Raw genomic sequence first — 27,319 nt, 5'->3', positions numbered from 1 at the left:
ACCCTGATGCTTTAACTTGCACCAGTGTATAGCACTGACACAAGGGACCGCTAGTTAACGTCCCTCCAGGAAGACGATAAGTGTCTTTTTAGTGATGCGGCGGGAAATCGAACCTGCAATCCATGAATTGACAGTCAAATGTTACCTTAGACCACGAATCAGTCACTAACGCATCTTAATGGACGATAACGTGCTGTGCCTGTAAAGAAGCGGTTAATTGCTGTCGAAGGTTTGTTGTTATGTTTTATTCGTGGTTCGTTGTTTTTTTCTAGATATTGCAAAAAGTATATGTTTTGATAATAGTATGTTGTTGTTGTTTTTTATGTACTTATTGATTTTGTTAATTCATTGGTTAATTAAACAGTTTAGCATCTTGCCTCTTGCATATTTAGATTTTCATTAACTGCGAATAAAGGTAATAACTCTTTTTGGCAAATATGATGATAACCTCAGACTGTATGTGTAAACCTTATTAAATAGGTTAAATCATTTAGTGCATATAATTAAAATACTATCGCGCTACGAGGAACACGGGGTACCTGCTTTAAATTTGTTTCAATGGTTTATAAAAATTATCAAATTTACAACAATTATGTCAGTTTTAATTTGAATTCTTATACTTTGAATTCTTAAATACCTTCAGCAATTTTCCATTTCAATAAAGTCGCACGGATGACTTATTTTTGTGAGATTATTTGACTAAAACATAAACTAGGAAACGATAACAGGAAATCTGTGTACCTGATCTCTGACATTATAACATATTTTGTGACAAAACATTATGTCATGAATTTCTGTTTCTTACATAATAATACATTTATAATAATGGTTATAATATAATATATTATATCATGCTGGTTATTTACCACCTTATTTGGTGCTTTGAATAAACGATTTTCTTCTTATACCTCGGGGCGGGATTTGTGTCTGTAAGTTTGTCTGTAAGTTTGTGTCTCTAGTTCATTTGAATCCTTGCCTTGTGCCTGTACAAAAGGGTTTATCTTTTAATGTCCGATTACTGGGCGTGTTCGTGATGTTTCATTGTATAATTGTGAAAAGGTAATGAAACACGATGTAGCAGAGTATGAGCAAAATTCAATTCCTGCTTCAAACATGTTTTACAGATGACGTGTGTTATCATTGTGACAATTATTGTGGCATTCTATACTCCTGTGTATTAAGAATATTATAACAATATTTGGATTCAACATTATCACCTACAGCATGGGAGTATATTCAATGTTTATGAATGTGAAATATTATCGTGCAATATGACGACATTCCAAACATTTTCCCTCACAGTATTTTACTATCTTCGAATGCAGCCGGTTTCAAATGATTCATATATGGCGGTTCATAATAATACTGATATCCCTGAGGCATAAATGTACATCAAATCATGTCGTATTTGATCTGTTACTATGGTTGTATCTATACGTGCCTTTTGGATTTTTATCCAATGCCTCGAGGAGTCGTATTCAAAGCGAATTCTCTAAGGGTCATCTCCATGATTTTGCACGGTACATTTATTTGAATGATTTTAGTTGCTAATGGTTTTATAGTAAATGTTTTATAAATTATTATTATTATTATTTTTATTATTATATACCGTATTTATATAGCACTCTTTTCATTCGTCATGAACGTTCAAAAGTGCTTTACAAAGAAATAAATATATCACATACATGTATATGACAAACAATTTAAAATAAGTTACAGATAAATACAGAGACAGTTAATACGTTATAAATAAAAAACGAATTAAATGAGATAAAATGTCCATCCACAGGTGAATGGCACAATTTAATAACAACTCATTCACTAACCTCCCAATTATAAACCAAAACCTCAATACACACCATATTGTACTTAATAATGGTAAACTGTTGTTAGTATTTACAAAAAAACTAACTATTTTGAGTTAAAACATTCTAATAACTAGTAACTGCTTTAGTCTTTGCAATTTTCTTTTCAGCAACTAATCACTGACTCCATCCTCAACGAGTCATCTGGCATGTATTGTTTTGTCCTGTGCCATTAAACGGGGTTTATGTTTAAATTTTTGGCTACTGAGCTTGTTTCTGTAGTTTATCACATACATATTTAGCCTCATTGTATTATGTCGATTTTAAGAGAAAGCATATAACGTATTTATAACTGGAGCGAACATTGTTAAATAATTATAATGGAAAAGTATTGAACGTGAAAGCATTTAGATCTTTAAAGCTGTTGTCTTGATGTAATAAGATAAGAAGAAATACCACCATATCAAAGTGATAACTTAAGACATAAACTAAATTTTATTTTCAACTAGAAATTTTTATTTAGATTTGGAATAAAACGTATTTACGATTATAATGATTTTTTATTATATGGGGTAGACGCCAAGGCTGTTCCGGTTTTTACCATATACGATAATGGTTAGTGAGTTTGAATAAATAAGCGGCTATTATAAAAGCTCCTTGTACATGTCATTTAGTCTTACAACAATTTTTATATCTGTCTAATTAGGACTGTACCCTTCCAAAGTACATCACTTAAAATTGCGTATCATTATATATAAAAATATCAATCTGAAATGGCGCATTATGGCACGTGAGTTTTTCTACTCCGGGTTGGGAAGCCAGAGAAGTTCAGGCCTGATAAAACACGGATACGCATGATTGTTATGCAAGAAACTGTTTTCGGGTTGGTGAGAAACTTTGCATTTCATATTGAATCGTTTCTTATTGGCGAGGCTTAACTGCACATCGACGGTACAGTTCCTTTTAAATGAATTTAAAACAAATAAGTAGACAAAATTATAAAAAAAAATATGGAAAACGAAGGTAATTTTGGACATCGTATGGCAAAATGAACAAATGATTGCGAGCAGCAATCAATCATTAACCTCTAAGTAATACATATGAAATTGATATTGGTTTGAACGCTTGAAACCCTGACAGTGAATAATGCATACGAAGAAATAATACTTAACAAATTTATATCGCGGCATTAATTTTGCACGGTTTGTGGACAAATGATCGAGCCCGTATTCTCAATCGCAATAAATGTGGAAACTGTTCTTCAAATTAAGTATTTGTAAGATAGACGGACGTTTATGAGATACTTTACAGTGCATTATTGTACCATGATTCTGTATTATCAGTTTATGAATGTTGTACTTTTGGCATGGAAGGTATTGCATGACAAATAGTACATCTGACCACACGGAACTTGCTAGACAGCAATATTCAGTATGGTTTTGGTATTTATTAAAGTAAATAAAAGTTGAAGTTACCTGCATGAGGCATTTTAAATTATTTCTCATGTCAAGGGTAAAGATTATATGCCCTGTCAAAATATAGGATAACTTGATGGTTACAAAAACGATATTTCCACTCTCTTTTTTACAGGTGGAAAATATATAAAGTGTATTTTACATCATACAGTTATATATAAATAATCCATTAAAATCGTTAGATTAACACCTGTACCAACACTGCTGTTTATCTTGATATTTATATGTGATAACAACTTCTAGCATTCATTAATTTCCACCAAATCTTTTGAACATTTTCTATTTCAACCATAATGAATCAGGCGTACCGTACGTCCTAACTTTTGAGTAACAAATTCATCTTATATATTTATTTTTCCATTAAAACGTTAAAGCGTTTGATAAATTTAGTTCTGGTAAGGTATCCTATGGAATCCTTCGGAACGCTGGCACTATCTTTCGTGAACCTAAAACTGTTAAATAATTATTTCAGTTTTTAATTAAATTGTGTACTAAGTATTTTATATGTCGTGCAAACATAGTTATGTTATGTATGTCGTTATGCGTTAGTGTCTTGTATATAAACCGTTAGCAATACACAGGCGTACCGGAAAACAGTTTGTGACGTTGTTCTTGTTTTCGCTCTCAAATTTTCAATTTATTTAAATTGTTTTAAAAAATGTATCGGTTGATATTGAGCAGATAGAGTTTCAATTATTTAAAAACAATCGTTCGTTATATGATATTGTAAAGAACTGATCTAGTTGAAATTGCTGCTTTGAACGGGGTATTATTTTTGTTTGCATATTGAAATATAAATTATTAAAAGTAGTAATTATAACATATTATTGCTAATCCAATTGTCGCACATTCATTTTGTCAAAGTTTCTATATTTATTCCTCCTCGAGGAACGTTTAATCTGTTATCTGTTATCTGTTATCTCTCGAGAAGATCATTTTTATGTTGAGACATTGTAATAACCCTTTTGTGTGAATTCAGTTGCTTCCGAGTCCTGTCAGTCTGTATAAAGTCATTCATAACTTCATTCATTCTATCAAAGAAGGTGCTCAGACTAGAAAATTGTTACAAAATAAAGCCAAAGCCCACGAGACAGCCTTCTTGAATTAAACACCTTTGCACTGTTTTACATTGCTGATGAAATGTTGCTTCGTCATTTCATAAAATGAAGGACTATTTAAATTCATGCGATGTTGGTTTTTTCTCCACATTTTATAAGCTAATAAAAAGTGATCGTAATGAGAGAGGATGTACGAATAAATAACTTTTTCTGGAAAACAGTTTTTTTATGAATATGGATTACATTAGGACGAACTACACTGAAACGTACTTCAAAATTAAAGATTAAGGCCCAGTAAAACATCCCCTACCCCATCCAGACGCCTCGCATCCGGCTCTGAATACACCGTCGATGGTGAGGTTTCACAACTTGACCTTGAGCAAAGCGGTAGATATGGTGATCAAACATAAAAAGGTTATTTTCCGATGAAAGCAGAGAATGTGTGTCCAACAAAACAAAAGCATTGGGTTTGGAATTAAAATCGGTGCAAAATCAATTTCTTTAGCAGCCCGAACTGTTAAAAACGTTTGAAAAATGGACAGACTGGTCGTTTGTAGATAAAGACAAGGCAGCATATATAACGGCCTAACAACTGGTGTATTAACCATATCTACCGCTTTCCTCAAGGGTACAATTCACCAAGTCACCTTCACTGGTCAGTTGCCATGGCAACATCGCCATATAAAACTACCGGGTTCGTTGGCATAAGTCCACCACAGAACGATGATGAGTTTCACCAATATCTTACAGTTAAAAGGGAAAGGTAAATATATTAAACCGGAATGCAACTGGTTAAAAAAACTCTTTTTCATCATAACATACAGTGTTAATTGTCGTCAAGATGTATAAGATAGTATTTTGATGAAAGATATATGTGTATAGGAATATTTAATATATACACAGTAACAATGATCTGAAAAATGAATAATGCATGTTTGAAAGTATATAAAAAGTACCTTTAAAATCATAAAAAGGTTTCGTTGTTTATGATTTAATTTGAAGGTGAAACGTTTATTTGAGTCTATGTAAGTAATCTTTTGCAGACGCATTGTTCGCAACAACATGTATGTTTACTGTAGCGTATCCTTAATCAAAGTTTTAATTTGACGGAATTTTGTAGAATGATGCAACGCAGAACTTTTGGCCAAAATATCATGAAAACTAAAGCAAATCAAAAATATTTCACAGGTGTAGAAGCAGAAAATAGCATTGTATTTTATAGGCCAAGAAAGGATTCATAATCCTTTCTGTCAAAACAGATATCAAAAATTAACGTGACTAACTTGTTTTTTACAAAGGTTGTGATCCGTGGTGACCCATGTGAGAACCCCTTTAAAGTCACGTGATTTCCACCGTGGTGAAACCATGTACAAATCATTACATTTAAATTGCAGTGATGTATACTTTCAGAAATTTAATCTAGTTTAATATGAATTCAATTCCAACGCAACTAAAGTGGTATTTCAAGCTGTGGAAGTCCAAAGCATTGTCAACTTCAAATCTCGACGTTCATTTGGTTGTCGCTACAAATATTTTAATCAAGATATTTCTTTATCTTCACGGAGTCTCTTGTTTTTCTAGCTTTTTCCATCACGCTCGTGCTCTCTTTGGTTGTGCTGAATATAGAAGGTATTTAACGTAATGCACGTCAATTCAGACATAACCGATGTAGGCAACCTAGCACCGATATTGAATGATTATTTTGGAAGAGTTTGGTTTCATAACTGCATGCCTGATCAATCGCCAGAAAGTTCCTATTGTATAATCGGCGAAAAGAATATGTGTTAGTTGTACAGGTAGTAACGTTAATGTCAACATCAATGCCATCAAGTAAACCAAGTGTTGTATTCGTACGTACTTACAGGTATGGTATTTTCAATGACATTAGTTCAATATTCTGAATTTTTGTTAGTCAAACTTTTGAACAGAAAACAGTGTTACCTAGTCTACGTGTTATTCAATAAATTGATTTAATATAGTAAGAACATTGTGGTGCTAATTGTCCAATGATTATAATGTTACAAGTAGTAACCATATGTTTAAGTGTGTGACAACTACTTTTCAGTTGTTAATTGGAACATATAATTAAGATTAAAACATGTATGGCAATAATCAATTACAAAGTTTTCTTTGCAGTGCATTTCGCATTTAAACAAAAACTACTTAACGTATAACTTCAAACTTGTTTTTGAGTGTGCTACCATTACTTAAATCGTTGTTTACGGAATAGCATGAAACTCTTCAGCCACAGTAAATGCCAGCATGTGAAAGGGTGGTTATTCATTGGTTATACAACACTATCCTTAATCCTTCATTATTATTTTCAATATTTCAGCATGGTGTTTATCATCGAAGTGCATCACGACAGCCGCTCTAGTTTATATTTGGTCCAAGTTCCATAATTGAAATGAGATAGTAACTCAAGTCAAATGAGTATTTGAAACACATTTATATTCCTCCGAGCAAACCATAACCTCTGCTATAATCAAATTTCTTTGTGCTCAAGCAAATATCAGAAGAGCGCCGAGGGACATACACACACTTTCGTTTGTTCAGGTGTTTTAGTCCATCAATGTGCATAGCTCAATAGTGATTAAAGCCAGAGTTGTGTCATTCCCATTTTTTGTTCACCTTATCTCAGGCCAGATGTGTACCAAGTGTCATTTTTTATGTGGAACGATGTTAACACACCTGTCGTTACAGACTTATCGAACGGGCCGGGTTAAATACAATGATTTTTTATCAATTAATTGACTATAAAAGAGACGAATAACGTTCAAAAACACATCGTGCATTACATAGAAATTCAAAACAAAGTTAAATGTATATTTTATTTGTATAGAATATCTCGATATTTTGTTGTAAATGCGCGGCAAGGGATCACTATGAGTCCGATGTTGTCACCCTAAACTATGCCCAGAAGAGAAAGCTTAGTCAGTACTTTTACTTTAAATAATTTTCGGAATTGAAACTATAACGTAAAACCATTTGACTTACCACATAGTTTATTTAATATCCAACATTTGTTAACAATTTAAACACACAATACCAGCTGATTCCAGTATATTACACTTCAAATTTAGCATAGACGTCCAAATGAAAACTTCTGTCGATGTCAATATCTAGTGTGGCCACCCCTCGCTTCAAGAACAGCAAGACACCGACGTCGCATGCAGTTTATTAGTGTTCTAATAACGTGAAGTGTTATTCTCGCATATTCCTCCTGTAAAGCCGTTCAAGGTCCGCAACGTTATTGACGTCATCTCTGCTACGTACTTAACGTCCAAGGTAATCCCACATATGCCTGATCGGTGAGAGATCAGGTGATTTTGCAGGTCAATCATGGGTGTCGATGTTGTGTCCAGCCAGAACGTTTTGTGTGTAACGTGCAGTATCGCAGCGAACGTTATTCTGCTGTAGAACGTCAGTGTGACTGTTGGCTATGTACGGTGCAACGACGGGAACAATGATTTCATCCCAAAAGCGTATAGCATTTAGATTTCCACGTATTGTTTTAAGTTCTGTTTTCACACTGTATGAAATCCCACCCCATATCATAACATTTCTACCACCGTATCGATCAAGTTAGATGACGTTAGCAGGATCCAGCCGTTCACATTCGCATCTCAATACACGCACCCTGCCATCTGCCCCTTGCAGATTAAACTTGGATTCGTCTGTGAAAATGATCCTGTTTCATTGCCGTCTCATCCAGCCAAGACGTTGGCGAGCCCAATTTAGACGAGCTGTACGGTGACGCGCACTCAGCGGAATGCAAACATAAGGGCGACGAGCGCGAAGTCGTGCGGCCTCCAAACAATTACGCGCATTGAAAACTGAACTTCTGGTTCCTGTGGCAGTTCTCAAATGATTTGCAATCTGCCGGGCAATCAAGAAGCGATGACGTCGAGATGACGTCACAATGTACCGATCTTCACTAGGTGTCGTTTTACGAGGTCTGCATGACCGCAGCCTGTCCTAACGCTGCCTGATTGAATTAATCGTTCTTGCAAACGACAAATAGTCCGTTCGTGAACACCAAAACGACGTGCGACGTCAGCTGCGCGTATACCGGCTTCCAGCAATGCTAAAGCGATATGTTATCTAATGATCAGCCTGGGCGACGTCCCATAATTGTTGTCGATATTTTGTTTCCAGATAATTTCAATGTGACCTCTACACTATTCATTTGATAAAATTGCCGACAAAACGACCATGCCGACTAACTTGTGCACTTGCACCACGTTAATTTAGAAAAAAGCAGCAAAAGTTCTGATTGTAGTGGCAAATCAGAGGTTAACCGATATATTGATAATAAGTAGGTCAACCATATGTTGTTAAGATGTATTTACTTTAACTATTTTCAAAATTGTTAACTCAGTTCAAAAATGAAAATACTGACTACACTTTTTCTTCTGAGTATAAAATAGCATTAACAATATTACCTTATGTTGAGTTCGTTTTCAGGAAGCGACAAAACTTGGACAAAAGGACACGCTTATGTTACCAAGTGCATAATGTTGCTTCGAGTTTGCAGCTGAAGGAGGTTTTACCATTACGGACGTGAGGGAGCAGTCGTTTAAACTATTGAAATAATATACTAAAATGCTTCTGGTCTAGACCTTTTTGTCGCCGTATGTTTGTATCTGTAAGTGGCAGAATAGAAAGATGTTGAAATAAAATAGGCGTCGGTATTGTGTTTTGTGATTTGCCTCTGAGTATGAAGTTTTTGGGGTTTTGATTACTTTAAAAAGCTTATTAAATCATGAGGATTAATTTGAATGTCATTCATTTCGCCTTCCACGACTTTAATAATATTAATTATTATGCGAATCATTGGTATCCAATCAAAATGCCTCATTTCATTCAAGGATTTTATTCGTAACTTACAAATCTTAAATCTGTAGATACGCCACAGATATCAACTAGTTCACAAAATATGTTAAGGCTCATACGAACTTAAATTATTTTCCCTACGATTAAAATCTTTATCGAAACAGTCCTGAAGCGGATAAAGATAATATGTATTTGTAAAGACCGCTAGGAAAATGTTTTACTATGAAATTAAAACAAACGATATCATAGGTTTATGCACGCTTATCTCGTCATCGTTAGTTAGCTTATAATGGTTTGTTAGAATGTGAACTGCAATTTGAACAGTAGGACATTCAATGTCTTGATGGAACAAAACAATCAATCAAAATCTTCCTATTGATTGTCAAAGCATTCATTATCTAACTTGTTTGAGCAATACGGACCGAAGGCAAAGCGGTTTTCCGTTTGGCGCTCCCGAGTGACAAAGCATAGCAAGTCTCTTGCTGTGATGTTGGTTTACCGCGAGGCAGTATATGAGGCCTGTCTCAATTTTACATTTATAAAAAGTGAACTACGCGATTGTGATTTAATATTAGTTTAATTGAATTTGCCATATTTCACCAAGTTAGGGACGAGCATGGACATGATGTCATCCGCTGGGATATGTGGCTATCAATAATGTAATCGGAAAATTTTAACAATACCTCAAGAGAGGGAGAATTTTAATTATGTTGCTGTTAAAAGTGAGAAATAACTTAAGGATATCCGTTTCTGTATTCTGGATATAACGATATAAAAGACTAACGGTTTGTAAAACATTATTTTGACAACGTTTTATTTTCATTTCTTGTTTACCAATGTTTATTTTTGATGTATTTATTTTTATTATAATTGTATTTTCCAATTATATGATAAATTATCAATAACATTCAATTATGTGTCTCAGGTAGTTTAGAACGTATAATGAAATGTATCCATTTGTTATTTTTAAGTTAAACGTTTTTAAAATAGAATACACACCAAAGAAAAACAACACATAATTAATAACTAATGAATAAAATCCTGTACGAGCTAATATCTACATCAATATCCTATCTAATTATATTGCGTTTTTCAAGCAAATGCTGAACATAGTTTAAATGAGAATGAATAAAATACAGTTACTCACAAGATACCTCACCTGAAGGCTATCAAATCAACAATAACTTTTTACGGTCTTTGTAAATATTATTCTCCGCCAGGAAGTGTTCGATTCATTTGCGGTGCTATATCATCTACAAAAAATAACATACCGCGAAATGCTATTTTTATTTCGATATATGTATTGCAGAACGTTTGGGAACTTTGTAGTCAATTTCATTTAATTTTGGTTTCGTTTTATTCGAATTGGTTATATAGTTTATAACGAGTAACAACACAACATTTTTGTTGTACGCCCAGTTCATACTCGCATGTTTCCGATAGTTGACACGCAACTATAAAATGGCTAGTAACTTCAAGAGTATAAATTAAGGATAATTAAAGTATACAGTTTAGACAGGAAATATTGAAATAAGTATTATGTACATGAGAAATAAAGCACCGGCGAGTTCGAGAACATTAAGTACTAAGTAAAAAAGGAACAAACAAGATACATGTTAGCCATCACCCTCGATCCACAATAATATCAATAAGTCAATATAATTCAAAAGTTTTAGCTACCTTCATGGGAATGGAAGCAAAACCAAAAAAGGAAATTCCTCGAGCGAGGTTAGTCTATGTTTTCAGTACTTAGCATTTAAGACCTCATGTGTATATATAAATAATTGGAATGAAATTAACTAAATAAAAAAGTCATATAAGGAGTAACGGACTTTACAATGTATCAAACCAAAGATTTTCAAATTGGCACTGATCGTAGTATCAGCATACTCAATATGCCACTGAACAAAAATGCATTCTAAAAACCATATGCAGTATAAAAGTCAGCGTAACTAGACCAATATCTTTACTGCTAAGGTTTGGACAGTCTTCTTATTTGACGCAATTTGAGATAAAACTCTTGATATTAATCAATAAAACAGTTCGATGCTTTATATGATATTAAAATTGATTATTGAAATGAATGGTTAGATGATATTGTCATATCATTTGATTTGTTTAGATAAGTTGGAGTGAGCGGGCGAAACATAGAAAATAATATTTTTGTTTTCAATTTCTGTTCAAAATAGTAGCGTGCGTAAACGTAAGTATAAATATCCCATCTAAGTTTAACTTGCATGGACAGCGTATTTGGCATTTTTTTACTGAGGATAATAGGAGCGCTCTTCTTTTGCTTTTTATAAAAAAATAGGTTGAGTAAATTTAATCCAAGAAACAAATCACAAATATGGCATATGAGGCGTGTTCTGAGTACTTTACACATTTCACAAATTGCGGATAATGACAGAATATGACAGCAAACTTAATAAATAGTTTAAACAAAAATCAAGTACCATTTTTGCCAAAGTTGTACTTAAGCTCTTGATTAAGATCTACATAACATGTCATTTCTTCAATAAATTGGTTATATTGAATCCGTGCTAAATTGTTTTTAATCACTACATATGTCATAATGTATGTCAAGTAATCAGTGATAAAACACAATTTTCTCTAAATAAAGCCCAATTGTAGACCAGACACTGTAGACATACTTATAAAAAAAGCCTGAAATTATCTTTAATTCAACGGTGTTATTACGTTATTATTTTGCCAATTCCAAGTAAGCTGATTAATTCAATAGAAAGGTCCTGATAGTGAGGACTGAAGACTGCTGATGAAGGCCCTGATCAGAAAATGAAGTTTGTTCCGTCTAAATCGTACAATTCCGACCAACTAAGAATACCTCGCTGAGCGTTTTTTCTCTATAAATGTCAGAAGCCATAATACAATTATGAGCATGAACACGGCTTTGAACATACTCTCCTCTGGTAAGTAACCCTGAAGGAAATGTCATATCCCTCTGTTATGTGTGAACACCGCGTGATTCGCATTGCCAGACTAAATCAGACGTTAGCAGTAAATCAAACAAGGCAATTTCTCACAAGATATTTCTCCTGTAGACTTTGCTCACACATCATTACATGTAGCAAAGCATGTCTGTTTGACCTTTGCAAAAGTTTTACCTCGAAGCTGAATGATTTTATTTTATTTATTCATGTTTGATCTTCCCCTGCTATCTTTGCATTTGAGAAAATCCTTCACTGTGGGCAGATCAGACAAGCACAGGATTTGTCACGTGTATGTAATTCACGATTTAATTCATTAATTCAACGTGCTTTCTTACATATTTTCTGTACAAGCTGAATAAAATTATGTATTATATGATGACGAGTGTCGGAAAGATACCTTCGTGACTTACTTGTATCTCCGCTGATGAAGAACCGAAGATCACACACTGATAAAGCAATGCCATTTCCCTCCCAACACTCATTACAGAAATGTAGTACCCGAATTATTCGGAAAAAATAATGTATATCCAGTATCGTTTTACTTCCGTTTATCCAAAAAGTGAGTTCTTAGCGTCATTTCCTTTTAAAAGAATAATTTAATATTTTTTTTTCCTATTATGATGTGAATTTATTGAATAAATTCTTCATCATAAAAACAGAACGAGCAATATACGTATGACCAGGGCCGTATTCGATAACCAACTTATGTCTTACTAAGAATAAGAGAAGATTCTAAGTGTTTTTATTGGACTGAAAAAATAGCTGGCCAATAGACTGCATGGAATCACTGATGCATATCTAAGGATAAGGATAAAAATTATATTAAAAATTGTCCCAGCCGGCTTATGACCAATAAATAAAAATATGTTAACTGACATGCGGAGTGATACTGTTGTATTAAACATGTGTTATACAGACGTAAAAATCGTGATTGGTAATAAGAAGTAGTATTTGATGATACATGATAATGCACCAATATAAAATTTACAATTAGCTGATTACTGTCAATAGATCAAATGCTAGATGTAACACATCTTAATTAAAATACGTTTTATCGATAGCGGCTCCGGGGAAGGGGTGCACCCCCTTATATCGTCCAAGTTTACTTTTTATTTCAATATAGGAGAAAAAGAGTATGAAAAAGAGTATTTCTTTTTCGGACTAGAAATTGATAACATTTTCTTTCGGAAATAAACCCAAACCCCCCTGCTAACACTTCAAACGAACTAAATTTCGGTTCTGAGGGAGGGGTTAAAAGGTTACGTTCCTACGTTACACCCCTCGTACGTCAAATCTTCAAACCGCCCCTGTTTATCGAATAAATAGTGTGATTTAAAATTATTGTTTTCCCAAAAGCTCTATAACCTTATTTACCGCAAAGGTCTCAGGAATAATGTAGTGTTGACTATTAAGTTTTTGTTGCTAAGGACATCAGGACAGTATGGCTTGCAGATAAGTTAGCAATGGTCACTTAATAGTTGTTTTCGTGGCATTATCAGAAATGCAGGGTTAATATGCAATAAGTCTGGTTTTCGTTTATTAATACAGAACTTACAGCCTGAATCCAACAAAGCGTCGCAAATCTGCATATGACCATGTGAGCACAGGAAAAGGGGCATTTTATACTTGAATTACCCCGGCGTAATGTATTACATACAATCCGGATCGGAACATGGCGGTAGATCATAATCTTTATTTTTGAAGTACGTAAATGTCACCGGAGGTCTAGCTCGGGTTCGTATTATTGACGACGGGTTGCATGGACAAAGCGACTGCAATATATATGTATAATATATATTTGAATACGATACGTTATCGTCAAGTGTCAAGCATAGAATGGCCAAATAATTTAAAAACAATGCTCTGTCGACGGCAAAATGCATAAATACAAATGACATTACGAATTGATACAAATGACAAAACAATGGGAGTTGTAAATGATAACGATAAACATACCTGCAATATATATGTATAATATATATTTGAATACGATGCGTTATCGTCAAGTGTCAAGCATAAAATGGCACAGATCCACCCTATTCACACTTGACCAACTGTAGTATTAAGGTGATAAGGTATAGGGTATAATACTGTTAATAACAATGGTATTTGCATGCAGGTATTAAGTGACAAAGTAAGTACTATACTACCTTAAATGAAACTACACTACACTTAACACCCCAGTGAACACAATGCTGTTCAGAACATTATAACGTATTAAATGTTGATTATGAATGAGGGAAATAATAACTCAAGAGACAATAAAATAGTTGTTTTTTTATTTCAACAGATACAAATAAGGGTTACATGAATCTCAATACACTCAAATAAAACACCCTGTGACAGAAATAGTACCATGTCTGTTAAAAAGGGCTCCAATTTGTCTATGACCAATTTGAAATAAGAACTGCGAATGAAAACTGGCGAATTAGCAGATTGTCCATCTGTTGCACACCATAGTAATTTAGTGCTTGAGGTCATAACTTGCCGAACAAAACAAATGTAATGTATGTAATGTGTATACTGTTTTCATCGTCACAGATGTAAATGATATTCATTCTTAGATGTATATTATTTTAATCTCGCCTAAAGTTGTTGGTCGATAGGATTATCACGGCAAATAGTAATATCACGATATGTCTTTCGTCTAGACGATTTACGACAGTCGTATATCACAAGTCAGAAAACTAAATATACGTATATGTCGCCGTACTGATATGAAACGACAAATTGTTTTTTGCACAATAGTTAAACCTGTAAAACTACAAAATAACTTCAATATGTTGCTCTTTCAATTGCTTGAGGGTAAAGTCTTAAGGCCATATGGTTAAATGCAATATGACATGTGAATTTATCCATTATTTTAGATGTTTTATTGGACGTGTTTGTTTATGTCAGTTTGACAAAATGCCGCCTGGTTACTCTGATACACCTTCCAGTTGAAGTATTGTCAAAAATGTGCAAATTGTATAAAAAAGGATAAATTGTTAGATGATTATATGTAATACAATTAACTCATTTGAATGATCTTATAGTAATATCTGGATATATATAAACCCATTGATACACTTTTAGCCAACCTTTGACAAAACTGAACTTTACCAGTTGTATAGATCGACTGTTGTACATTAATTAAAGTAATTGTTAAGATTTGATCAATTTATTGTGTCGTTGTTTAAAAAAGGTAATAAATGGAAATCCACCCTACAAGTGTTGGTTCTAATTTTGTTACTTCTTTACAATTTAATGGTTACATATTGTTAGAATGTGTTTACAAAAGTAAATGTTTGTCTGTAGCTCTTTAGTGGTCTACATTATTTTGTGTAAACTACCCACTAAGTTGGCCCGCAACTGTTAAAATCTACCGGATTTGGCACTGGAAATTAGAATCGGACAATTTACAAGTATGAAATGAGGAGATAAATACATTTTAAGCGACATCAGTCCTCCAAATTCCCTAATTTTCGCATTAAACATTTCGGAATATTCTCTTTTGGCCAACAAGTTTGAAATGAAAGCCGAAGGTAGGTGTGTCATTACTTAGGAACTAATTTATTTATACTACTTATCAGGCGGAAATATGTCCCAAAACACTGTGTATGTTTACATGCAGCCTTAAATCTTTGGTTGCAAACACAAACAGTCACAAACGCCTACACAAACATATTTGGTTGTTGGTGTGTTTTGTTGTTGTTGTTTTTTGCGGGGTTTTTTTGTAACCGGAGCATAACATTGTAACACATAATTATCAGATTATTCCTGCTTACAAAAGATGATAATTAAAACTTTAAAGTGAAATAGATGTTCGCTGTTGTTTTAACAGTTCATGTGTACTTTAAAGGTTTCCATTTATATTTTCGATAAAAAAAATAAGACATAGTCTGTATGAGTATGTTTAATCTTGATAACTACTATATAGCATTATATACTTTCATAAATCCATTTGGTATACGATGAATGAAAACCTTTGTGCTCATGAGAGCAAATGAGCGCAATAGTATCACAATCACAATATTGCCTTGAAAGCTGTCAAGCATTTCGAATTTGTTTATGCATCACTTACATTGCCCAGGCTACTGTAACAGTTTGTGTTATATTTACATACCAATTTAAATGTTTTCCTACTAAAGTGAGACAATAATGAATAGGTAAAGAGTCTATAAGCAGTGCAGTTTATCGTTATAGAACATTGTTTTAGGATAGTGACTTTGATGTGGATTTAATTACAATTCATCACGCGAGTTTGTTTTTGGCAATATTTGTTTACAGTTCACACTATTTTGATAATAAGTCGTATATTGTATGAGTTTTAAAGATGAAATTAAAGTTCTTCTCCTTCGATTCTTTTGAAAATGACAAAAGTGAATCTTGTAATACCGGATTGCAGCCAAGGAAGAGTTTTAAACAAGTTTAGACTGCGCTGTTCATACTTTTGAATTATATGTTGTTAACAAATGACCGCTCTACCCGAATATATTCAGCTTTAACGTATAATTTTGAATGTAACATTTCGTGAATAACAGGAATATTTCATAATTTTTTAGACGATGGCGCTGGACGTTTGGGTTAAAGACAATTTTACAAACAAATACAAATACTCGGAAAATATAGCAATTCCAATGCTCAACAACACTGAAGATGACAACATCACAGCCAAGAACTCTCCCTGTGGCTCTGTGAATGACATTGAACTTGACCGGACCTATAGACTGATGATACTCTATCTTACTATTGTGCTGTGCCTGATAGGCAGTGTTCTCGTCATTCTTTGGATGTGTTGCAATCGGCGTATCTTCCCAAAGTTTAAGCATTATTCCCGAGTAAACGTGTTTATCCTGCATCTGACTGTAGCTGATCTTCTCGTCATCATGTTTGCCATGGTGCCCCAACTTGCCTGGGAGCACGTGGAACGCGACTGGCGGGCTGGGGACATTATGTGCCGCCTTGTTAAGTTTCTCCAAAGTTTCTCAATGATGGCGAGTAATTACATGGTCGTTGTGATTGCCATCGATCGCCATCAGGCTATTCGGGCTCCACTTAAAGAGGCTTTCTCGGTAAGTTAATTGCTCCTGGGGTCGTTGTTTGCAGAAACTTTGTATGCAAATTTGCGAATTAACAGGGTAGTTTCCTCACATTTTGTTTCATTGACATATCATTAAATTCAGATTAACCGTACATACAACTGCGAGCATTATGCAAATTCATTCCTCTCGTGATATTATTCTCCTTGCCTAACTACAGGGAGAGGGTTTTCTTTATTTTGATAGACACAAAAGGAAAACAATGAATTATGTATATAACTGTACCTTTTTATATACAGATATGAATACATGTATACTTTGTTTGATTAATTGCTGCAAGTTTCAAACATGCTCACTAATTTGTTCTAACGTACCAACTAGTTTGTTGAAACTTACCCAATGATTTGTTCAAACATACCCAATAATTTGTTTTACGTTTTAACGCATTTAAACAAAACTTTGGAGATTGATATACATAAATGAATCGAACTTATACTACATCAGTGATTACATCAGTTGGCGATGAGGCATCGAATAATATGAATGTAAACCAATAAGGTTGTTGACCTCGATTAGTGGTTTCTTTTCGCACAAAAATATTAATTTATTAGTGTTTCAATTGTATATGAACACGCGGTTTGAATATATTTAACGACTTCTCCAATAAGGCAAAAACATTTGTTATGGAATATACTTTACCGCAAAAGTTAAATCGACTACCTTTTTAACGAGGTTTTAAACAGATATACGAGGTATGTTCGGAAAGTTCCCGGACTGTACTAATAACTTTTTTATTTTTCAACGTAGAGCTTTGAAACTTCGGCCAAGTTGAGACACATATATATTCATTTTGATAATAAGCGGACATTTGCCTAAGTCAATACATTCTTAAAATATTGTATCCATAGCAACATAATATTTGCTGTTGTGGAGCAAGCCATATGTTTTCGTATAATGTTCACATTAAACGCATTTTGTAACGTTAAAAAACGCGGGAAACGTCATCTTGACGTCGAACCACAACATGACGTCATTAGTAAAATACGCATGACGTCATTTGAACAGACACCGCCTCGCAAAACAAACTCCAAAACAGGTGCTCAAAGCAAACATGCAACGCGAAATTATTGAAAAACAGCGTGTCGTGATACAGTTTCTCCAGAGTTTAGATGTTTCGCCGTCGAAAACATTGATACAGTTGAAGAAATCGTTTGGAGACCAAACTTTGAGTCGCACAGCTGTATTTGAGTGGCACAGACGCTTTAAGGAGGGGCGCGAGTCAACATCCGACGACGAGAGATGTGGGAGGCCGGCACTTATGGCGAAAAAGCGCGAAATGGTAAAGTCCATGCTTGATAGGGACCGACGAGTGTCTACACGGGAAGTGGCCGTGGAATGTGACATTGGGGTAGCAACAGCGTATAAGTTAATTACTGAAGAGTTTAAGATGGCAAAGGTGTGCGCACGTTGGACACCAAGGCTGTTGGATGACAATCAGATGAAGGATAGGGTGAATAAATCATTGAACTTTTTGAGGTCCTATCGACTTGAAGGGGACAGATTTCTTAAAAGAATAATCACAACAGATGAAACGTGGTTTCAGGACAATGCCCCAGCGCACAGGGCCCGGTACATAGAGTTGGAGCTGGATGTTCTCGGGATCGGCAGGTTGGAGCACGCCCCCTAAAGCCCAGACCTTGCGCCACTTGATTTTGCGCTTTTCCCGGCCGTCAAAGCCCAGCTACGCGGAATCCGATTCGACGATCTCGAGAGCCTACGTTGTCACGTGCAGACAATTATGTCTTAATTTGATAAACAATGGTTTCAAACTGTTTACACATCATGGGTCAGGAGACATGAACGTTGCGTGCAAGCACATGGCCGCTATTTCGAGAAAGAGTAAACTGAATTGACGTTGACGTTATAAATTTTAACGTCGGGTTGCTCCGCCATATCGTTGGTACATGTTTTAAATTTATTGTAACTTTTTTACTGTTATATATATGGAATCGAAATTTTAGAGTGAAATGGAATAAAAGATGTAGTAAATCCGTACTAAATTTCATTATAATACAATGAGCCTTTCAAAAGGAATGCGTTCAATCCGGGAACTTTCCGAACATACCTCGTAGTTCGTTTTGAATTCAACACTTCAGAAAACGGACACGATTCAATAATTTCTTACTTCATTTGAAAATACATTAAACAAGTGATTGTATAAATTGATACTAGATTAATAAATAAGTTAACTAGATTGTATAATTTCGTGTATAATTTTAAACTTAAAGTATTTAAAGAATATGATACATTATGTAAGTAATAAACAAAACATGGTGTCAAATATTTAATGTATACCTAATTTAATTTAATTAATATTGAATGATATATTTTAACTCTAAAATTAATTAATCGCCATGAATGATAAATAGACTTAGCTTGAAGGAAACATGTAAATGACGCTATATTTACTTTATGTCAATGCCGGTACTGCTTGTTTAGAATGGCATCCGATTCCAAATGCGGAAAATGAGGGGAAAACGTGAAAATGCATCTAATCGCTGTTTTATTGAGTTGCGTCTCAACAAAATCAAGAGAGCCTTTTAAATTACAACACCTCGACAAAGTGTATTGACAAAAACTATTGAAGAAGGTGGGATCGTTCTTTACGATAGTCAGGGGGATGCAGTTTATTTTGAGATGTGGCTTTAACGGAAATACCACACATTAACATCTCTCTTGCGACAGGCATGACTTAAGGATCCCTGATCTGAAGACACTTGTGATTAAATTAGACAGAGAACGGGGGAGGGAAAACTGTGACAAAAGCTATAAAAGGAACTCTTCTCGTTCAATTCTCTCACTCCGCCCAACTTATTCACTAAGAATTCATTTCATGTCATCTAACTGTCAGTAAAAAATGAAGTATTCACCCATGATATTAGACAGTGATTGAGAATAAACGAACTAACAGTAATCACGTTGCAGTATCATTGCAATTTGTTTTCACATAGTATATGTGGCTGGGAAAGATCCCTTTGGACGACTAAGTTATTTGTTATTTTTCACGTACAATATTGTTTTCAAGGCGAACAGATTTTCAGTTTCCAACACGATCTTTGGTGTTCAAGAGTTGAGTCATTTTCACGATGAATTATTTTACCAGAGATTTGTTGAATCAGATTGGCAACTTTAAGGCCGATGAACTGCAGGGCTTATGTAAACAAGTATAACGATTAACGAACATTTTGAAAAGCATATCAAGGTTATAAGCTTATAGATAAAATTAATCACATAAACAGACAAAGAAGAATAAAATGAAAATAAGAAATAAAAAAATATGCCGACATTAGAATTAGAACTTTTGTATCCTGAATCTGCGGTCGGGGATTTAATCGGCAGTCGAATGGAAGAAAGATACACAATGTTTCAATTACGGTGAAAGGTGTCTTGTTGTCAAAAGACTAATGTTAATTGTTATTGTATGGTAAATTGAGTTTACATAAGAACAAATCTTTATTTGTGGTTGACACATTTTACAATCTGGTAGTAAGTGAGAAATGTTCAAGGGACCAACTTCAATAAAAAAGCATTTATTATTTAGTATTAAACTTCTCGTTTGAACACAAAGAATATTCCGGCATATATTGTTCTTATCTCTAAGGATTACGTTACAAATACGAAAAGGAAACATGAACTTTGCATTTCTGTTTTCATCCAGTATTTACATAAAACAATCATTGTAGTATCACCCACTATTAACATGGAACGATCTAGTGGAGACATTGTAGAATCATCTACTGTTGGCATGGAACGATCTTGTGGAGACATTGTAGTATCATCAAGTATTGACACGGAACGATCTTGTGGGGACATTGAAGTATCATCTACTATTGACACGGAACGATCTGGTAGCGACATTGTAGTATCAACCAGTATTGACATGGAACGGTCCTGTGGAGACATTGTAGTATCATCCAATATTGACATGGAACGATCTTGTGGAGACATTGTAGTATCACCCACTATTGACATGGAACGATCCTGTGGAGACATTGTAGTATCATCCAATATTGGCATGGAAAGATCCTGTGGAGACATTGTAGTATTATCCAGTATTGAAATGGGACGATCTTGTGGCGACATTATAATAGTATCAACAAATGGCATTGACCGATCGTTAACAGGTTTTCTTACGGTATAATATTAATCATACTTAGTTCATAATATGTACACATTGAATCTAGAAAGAAACTAAAACGCTTAACAAATTATATGTACTATTGCTAAGCATTTGTTTATTTATTTCCTAAGGTGAAATCAAACTTTTAGAGCTGTAAATGTTTATTGCATGTATATTGCAATGAACAGTCAAATGTGTTATATAATTATCAACCCTGTATCTTAACATCCGTTTTCAGCGACGTAGAAGCTACGTAAGTATATTTGACCTCCGGGCCCCAATATCACAAATATCCTAAGTCAGGTCTCAGTCTAAAGCTTTACCCTTTTTCCACATTACAGCATGACATCATTAAAAATTGCAAATGTTTTACTCTTTAAATGCGTATTCTCTTGGTATTATGTTGCCAAACATCAATGTCATTTACAAAAATAAAAATAAACACAAATGTACTCAAATAATAACTCAAAAATAAGAAATTGGACACGACTACATTTTTTTTTGCTCTCGAACTGAATTCTATAAAAAAAAAAACGAAAACATATTTTGATCGACATAATTTTTGAATAATGCGCTTTTTAAAAGGGTAAAATATGTATTATTTTGAAAAATGTTATATCGCTCTGTGATAAATTGAGATAGTGATTGAGAATTTTGAGAATTAACTGAAGTATACTTATGCTATTGGACCCAGCACTTTACATATATTGGGCCCAGCACTTTGCACTCGGTGATCTATCTCCACCGTTTTTCCTGTATTACCGGATTAAGCTTCGCACCAGACGAAGGATATTTTTATCGGCAATATACTGTAGTAGGGGACTTTTATCGGCAATATACTATTGCATTAAAAAGAATATATTCATGATATAAACTAGATTCTCTTATTTGGTGAAAGGTTTAAAGCGACTTACCTGCAATGGTAACTTATAGGTTTGTAATTGGACAACTAAATGGAATATTGCTATCGAGTTTTTCCTTGTTTGTTTTTCGAACAAGAAACAAAGTCGAGGTATTGCTAACGAATTGATGTCGCTATATGTGGATCGTCATTTTGCAAAAACTAGTCAAAACCAAAACTAATAAGAATGATGAAGACATTCAATTTAAAATTAGCACACATCTGTGAGTAACAATAACGCAATACCCTAACTCTGATTTAAAAATGAAGAGTATTGTTTCATGACCGACTAATTTAAACTTGATTTTAGCTTAAAACCCGTTCATGTTAACCAGTAAGGGTAAACTTGGTTCAGCTTGCCCGTCCGTTCGTTCGTTCATAAATCAATTCATATGTCAGTTGACAAAGTTGTATGCGTGCTTCATCCCAAATATCCCAGGCCAGATAAAACTTCACAGGAGTGTTTGGTATCATTCATAGTGGTGCATGCCATCGGCAGGTTTTGCTCAGAGTTCGTTTAACAGTGCTATGGCCATTTGTGTTGCAACAATTTAGTTAAAAATAGTGCTTATTGTTTGAGCTCCAAAAACAGGGCCATTTATAGATAAAACCTCTCTGGAGTGAGGTATATCATCCCTAGTGGTACATGCCGTCAATAGAAGTCGGTCAGAGTATTTTTTTTATAAAGTTATGATCCTTTGTTGTTAACTATAGACTGCGCATTAATAACATTCTTCTCCAAATCCACTGGTCGGATCTGGATGAAACATCACACAAATTAGTTGTATAAGCTTAATGATGGTTTGCATCAGCAGTGTTCGGTTGGAGCATTTTCAAAGAATTGTGGCCTTTTGTGTTTATAAAAGCATAGTGCACTTATAGTTATCCGAAGCTCCTTGGCCGGATCTGGATGAAATTTGGTTTTGGTAGAGGCGGCCATTAGTATTTGCTTGTTCTATATTTCAGAGGGCTTAATATTGTTAATGTTTGAAAATGCAGGACCATATAAGATATCTCAACGAATGTCTTTTTTTACTCTTATTCAGTGCCGGCATGTAGTTTGTGGTACTTTTAATATGTTTCTCAATTAGGTTGTTTGAAAGAAGACGTCTGGTTTTAAACTTATTTCATACCAAGATTCTGTTTCAATTATTATAACCGTTATAGTAATCAAAAATGTTATTGAGGCTTAACCAACCGTTTTACTGGAAACGTCTGAGACGAGAGAAGCAGCCACACATTATAATTACGTGCTTGAATAAAAGTGCATGGTTCAAAGCCTAAAGGACACTGTATAAACTAAACATTATAGAACAATCATTGTCAATTCGTATAACCTTTTAAATATGGGAATGTTGCTAACCGAATGCGCGCATGCTTGTCTGAGTGTTATATTGCCATGTTTGTATGCGTCTAATAAACACACCGTCCTCTTATCAAGGTTTGGGTGACTTCTGGTGTTCTAATTGTGGTGGTCAAAGTCACTCTTGTATGACCTTAGATTGCACTTCATATAGATATATTCATATTTTAGAAAATATATTTTGTATAAGAAGCATTTATAAAATTTATAAACCAATATCTAGCACGATGTTTCATATGTATTCATCATATGCTTTTGGTGTTTGAAAGAGGTTTTTTAGTGAATGATTTTTTTACTATTGCCATTTCTGCTGCTTAGAAACAGACATCAGCGCGCTCAGGGCTGAGGAATAAAACGAACGACGTCATTTCCGAAATGACGCTACTTACACACAGTTTGGGACGATTTGCTATTAAAATGCAATTAAATGTCTTTAATACCAATTTTTGGTATACATGTATTAAGAAATCAATAAATAAAATGCTTGATTCAGCGTCAGATCGAAATATTATTCAGCTTGTGAACACTAAAAGTAAACATATAACGTACTCATTCGGTGTAAAATATTACGATTTAAATTTTAAACAAACAATTTTTCCCAAATCATTATTTATATATGTTTCTGATATATATTATTCTTATACTAAATTCATATTTTAGTGTAATGCGTCATTTATTTCAAATGTACATTGTATCATTAATCTTGAAGTAAAGAATATCTTCTCTCTTACTTAACCGGTCTTACATTTTAAAATGCATTAAAACTATTCATTTTACGTCCAAGTGTTAAGGATATTGCTTTTCAGAGTTGATTTCTTGTTTAAAATCAACCCATTTGCTTAATCATCAAACTTTCTGCAACAACATTCAGACTGTCTGCAAAGGGAACCAAATTGCCATTATATAGGCATTTTAAACCAAATCGCTCTTTAAAGCCACCATTTCTGATATATTCAAACGTTCAACGCATTTCAAGATGCCCTCCTTTACGTCTTAATATCTGAAAAGCGTATCCGCGTATTTTTCCGAAAAACAAATTATTCAGAGACACGCAATATTTTTTCTTAAGGATATTTAATGCAAATCAGTCTACGGTTATGACGAATTTCCTCACTGTTGCCGACAGCACATCAGCGGTTGTATTTTTACAAATAAACCAATATCTGGCTTGGTCTTAAAACTTACTGTACGTGGGCATTGTCATTTACTAGATATTAAAACATTCAAATGTGACACTTTTGTTACTAACCGTTTAGCAAATTAATACACGGCCATGTATTGTGTGTCTTTTTTATTTAATTTCTCATGTCCGTTTATTTGTTATTCAAGTTTTATAAAATCAAAGTACGTTGTCTTTTTTAATATACGTCAAGCGGCAGAATTTGCCGTTAGAGGGGGCGTATCTTACGGGCGTAGCCTTTTGACGAGCAAACCAAAATTTATTTGGTTTTTAACATTGGCAGGGGGTTTGGGTTTATCCCAAAGAAAAGTTTACCAAGTTCTGGTCTGAAGCACATTCATTTTTCTTTGGTATCATAAAAACGCACGTGTATCAAATTTGCCAATGTTTAAAAAATGAACGCATAGTAATGTTGTTATTTTTCTGTAGATCTGGAAGATGGCTGGGACTGGCTGGGGTCTGGCGGCATTGTTCTCGCTTCCGGTGACGGGTGTGTTTCACACGGTAGCAAAAGAGGACGGCGAGACCCGTTGCGAAAACATTTTTCGGAATCTACCGCACTGGCATCGCCAAATCTGGATGACCTGGGTAGCTTTCGTCGTGTTCTTCATCCCGTTTGTCATGTTGGTCATCTGTTATTTGAGAATATTTATGAAAATTTCAAAAAAGGCTTTGCAAAACAGCAGTGTCAAATACCGGCAAGAAAAAGGAAAGATATACCTACAAAGTACACACTCAAGTTCTTTACCTAGAGCAAAAATAAAGACACTTAAAATGACATTTGTCATCCTATTGACATTCATCATTTGTTCCATGCCATATTTTGTTGCTGAGATGATAATGTCATACGGCAACTATTGTCTTATTTCCAAACAACTGTATGCCATACTCGGAGGGATGGCGGCGTGTAATTCAGCCACGAACCCTTACGTATTTTTAGCATTCAACATTAACACTAACTGGTTTAAGCACTCAAAGATTGTCGTGCAAAACAGAAGCAATCGCCACTTTGCGGGTACCATTCCTGTCCCAATGGGTCAACTGGACCACACGCCAACAATTCCGTGCGCAGGAACAACAGTCAGTGTGTTCCATTGACTCGCCAAGATACGTACGAGAGTCAAGTGGAAATGAAGATTCTCAGACATTGACAATGTGTTGTTGTTGATATATATTATATACAAGGGAATTTCAGTATGTTATTCAATCGATGATCGTGTTTAATTACAATTTGAAATCTGGACCTATCTTTGGTATATGTCAGAAGTGAATAGTTTTGTTTTGCACATTGATCAAATGATCGATTTTCGGCAACTTGAGGGATATTTTTTTTCCAAATAGCACTGTCACAGTGTATCTGGCAAGTATACGTGTAGACATGCATTATTCGTGAAATGTCACCTGCATTAGAACAACTCAGAGAGCGCTATTATATGTACCAATATGTGAACAACTTACCACTTTTGTAAACTTTCCCAAGGTGTTGATTCAAACAAACTCAACAACAATGACAATGAGCTTCTATGGGCCATATATTTCTACAACGGATCACACAACTGTATTCTGTCATCGTGAAAACGCGAAAGTACGATGAAGAAAACAAGATAGTATATCGCATAATCATCATCGTACTGTCGTATTATCGCGTTTTCGTTATCGTACTGTCGCGTTTTCATCATCGTACTGTCACGTTTTCACAATCGTAGTTTTGTGATTTCGCGTTTTCATCATCGTACTTTCAAGTATCGCGTTTCAGATCAACACATTTACAGGCGATAGCCATAACGGCATTTCGTAATATAATGTACATGCTACACGACAAGGTTCATGGGACAGTTTCAGCAACCACAAAATATAACTGAGACTTTTTAGGAGCTTGAAAAGAAAACACAATTCAAAAAGGTGGATTTCATAAATTTGTAAATATTTCAAGAGTGTAGGATATGAAATGTCGTTTGCGTAATAACTTTTTTGTTGGGGAGACCATAGTTGGAGAAAACTTTATTGCACATGTTGCTTAAATCCAAAGGGCATTTTTTATACTGAGAGATTGAATGCTGATTAAGTAGAATGCACATGAATATTGTTCATATTGTAGTGATATAAGTATATAATATATGTTGCAAATCTGTCTGAAAGAATAAGTTCTTGTATGGTCAATATTATTGAGAAAGTATTCACGTTACCATATGGCGTAAACTGTACATAGAACAACGTAATAGTAAAGATATTGTACGTCTGGCAAATCATTCCATCTTTTCACCAGCCAATTCAAGCTTTTGTTGAGCACATACTGTTTGCTAATCTTGAAGTTATATTAACTTGAAGAATGTAATAAGACATGTTTGTTCCAGAACTGTTGAGTGTAGGTTGAAAAAGAAATGTGACGAAAATCTGCATTCAGTCTTTGTAATTTATATTAACTAGAAGTCTCCTACCCATTCCCACGACAAATGTATAACTTGTTAGCACCCTTACTCCCACATTTCGAGCCAATTATTCAATATAACATCCCATGTCAATCCACGAAGGATATTTCGTCTCAATACGTC

General features: G+C 34.4%; 1 protein-coding gene across 1 annotated transcript; it reads left to right on the top strand.

The window, feature by feature from the left end:
- Positions 1-16,669: 16,669 nt before the first annotated feature.
- LOC128228082 (vasopressin V2 receptor-like) lies at positions 16,670-25,918 on the top strand. The gene is given in 4 exon segments (XM_052939171.1): positions 16,670-17,176; positions 21,562-21,576; positions 25,197-25,734; positions 25,737-25,918. Coding segments are annotated over 4 exon segments (1,242 nt in total).
- Positions 25,919-27,319: the final 1,401 nt, after the last annotated feature.

Source organism: Mya arenaria, chromosome 3 (assembly GCF_026914265.1).
Source record: "Mya arenaria isolate MELC-2E11 chromosome 3, ASM2691426v1".
Classification (NCBI taxonomy): domain Eukaryota; kingdom Metazoa; phylum Mollusca; class Bivalvia; order Myida; family Myidae; genus Mya; species Mya arenaria.
This window is presented reverse-complemented; position numbering and strand designations above follow the sequence as displayed.